The sequence below is a fragment of the Rhagoletis zephyria genome, unplaced genomic scaffold (assembly GCF_001687245.7).
Source record: "Rhagoletis zephyria isolate East Lansing unplaced genomic scaffold, Rhagoletis_zephyria_1.1 Rzeph_scaffold_60495, whole genome shotgun sequence".
In the NCBI taxonomy this organism is placed as follows: Eukaryota; Metazoa; Arthropoda; class Insecta; order Diptera; family Tephritidae; genus Rhagoletis; species Rhagoletis zephyria.
This window is the reverse complement of record NW_016217546.1, coordinates 1-1,615: the sequence shown is the minus strand read 5'-3', so window position 1 is coordinate 1,615 and position 1,615 is coordinate 1. Positions and strand designations below refer to the sequence as shown.

The following is a 1,615-nucleotide window of genomic DNA, read 5'->3' as shown; positions in this document are numbered from 1 at the left end:
AAAAGTTGGTCATTCTTCAAAAGTGGCTCAGTTCATGACCAAGGCAAACCAGTTGTACATACAAATAATTAGTAATCAAAAATAAACATAAACAAATGCTTAAATTACAACGATATACTGAGATTATAACACTGTTGTTGTAGGTACAAGAGTGGACGCATAAAATACGCAAGGAAGGTAATCAACTTGATCGACAAATACGTAGCATTCAACGCGAAGAGGAGAAAGTGAAGCGTTCATTAAAACAAGCAGCAGCAAAAAATGATCGTGACACTTGCGTCATCCTTGCTAAAGAGATTGTGCGAGCACGTAAAGCTATAAATCGTATTTACACATCAAAGGCCCACCTCAACTCCATACAGTTGCAAATGAAAAACCAACTGGGTAAATTTTTTGCGATATAAAAATTTAGATAAGCTGTATTATTAATTATTAATTATGCTGTTTATTTTTATAGCTACATTACGCGTCGCTGGATCGTTGCAAAAATCCACTGAAGTCATGCAAGCCATGCAAAACCTAGTTCGCTATCCAGAATTAGCTGGTATTATGCGAGATATGTCGAAAGAAATGATGAAGGCGGGCATAATTGAAGAGATGCTCGACGAAACTATGGATTCTCTGGAGGAAACAGAGGAGATGGAAGAGGAAGCAGCAAAAGAAGTGGATAAGGTACTGTGGGAAATAACGGATGGTAAACTTGGCGAAGCGCCCTTACCTCCTGAAGGTATTGCTGCAGAAAAGCAAGATGTACCAGCTGCTACTGTCACTGCATCAGAAGATGAAGCTGGTGAAGAAGAGGAGGAGTTACAGGAAATGCAAAGCCGATTAGCATCATTGCGATCTTAAAGGCCTGCAATGCTTGCATAAAAAAAAAAAAACGAGATAATACGCTGATTTCAGTGTTGAGCAAATGGTAATNTTCATTGCGATCTTAAAGGCCTGCAATGCTTGCATAAAAAAAAAACGAGATAATACGCTGATTTCAGTGTTGAGCAAATGGTAATACAATTCATTACAATTTTGAGTATTTCGACTTAGCTTTGTGTACGCTTCTTCGTTAGAGTATCTCATTATATTTATATTTATAATTTATATAAAATTCTAACGTTTTAAAGCTTTCTTAAAGCGAAAATATGTAAGAGAAAAGCTCAGAAGACCAAACATAAAAACGCGATGAAAATAATACATAAACGTTTTCTTGAAAAGTAACATGCAAGTGATTACATGCATTTCACAAGTCTACATACATACATACTTTACAACAATTATTTGTAGGCAAATATTTTTCGCACCAAGTGTACTTTTGCTGTAACTTCAGTTGGATTTTAACATGAAAGGCTAACTTAAAATTTTAAGAATTCAATTTGATATTTAATTACAAGCGTAAATATTTATTGAACTAAATATATATATTAAAAAATACTAATCATTTTGTAAATGAAGAACCTATGTAACTGCATTCATTGGGAAACGAAATTTATAGCTTAAAATATACATACAAGTTTTATTTGTAGAGTTCTGTCTTTTTTAACAAACATATGTATGGACATATACATATTTGTATGTAAGTACAGTTGTCCACAAAATAATAGGAGTGCGATATTTTGACCAG

At 33.9% G+C, this 1,615-nt stretch overlaps 1 protein-coding gene across 2 annotated transcripts; it reads left to right on the top strand.

The window, feature by feature from the left end:
• The first annotated feature begins 105 nt into the window (after window positions 1-105).
• On the top strand, window positions 106-1,212 carry Vps24 (vacuolar protein sorting 24). 2 transcript variants are annotated; one of them, XM_017607634.1, is made up of 3 exons: window positions 106-384; window positions 458-851; window positions 941-1,212. In XM_017607634.1, the coding sequence occupies exons 1-2, from the start codon at window positions 369-371 to the stop codon at window positions 847-849; spliced, it is 408 nt and encodes a 135-aa protein (XP_017463123.1). In that variant the 5' UTR covers window positions 106-368; the 3' UTR covers window positions 850-851; window positions 941-1,212. The 2 variants fall into 2 exon arrangements, with proteins under 2 accessions (XP_017463123.1, XP_017463122.1); XM_017607633.1 differs by lacking the exon at window positions 941-1,212 and having other exon boundaries at window positions 458-881.
• Window positions 1,213-1,615: the final 403 nt, after the last annotated feature.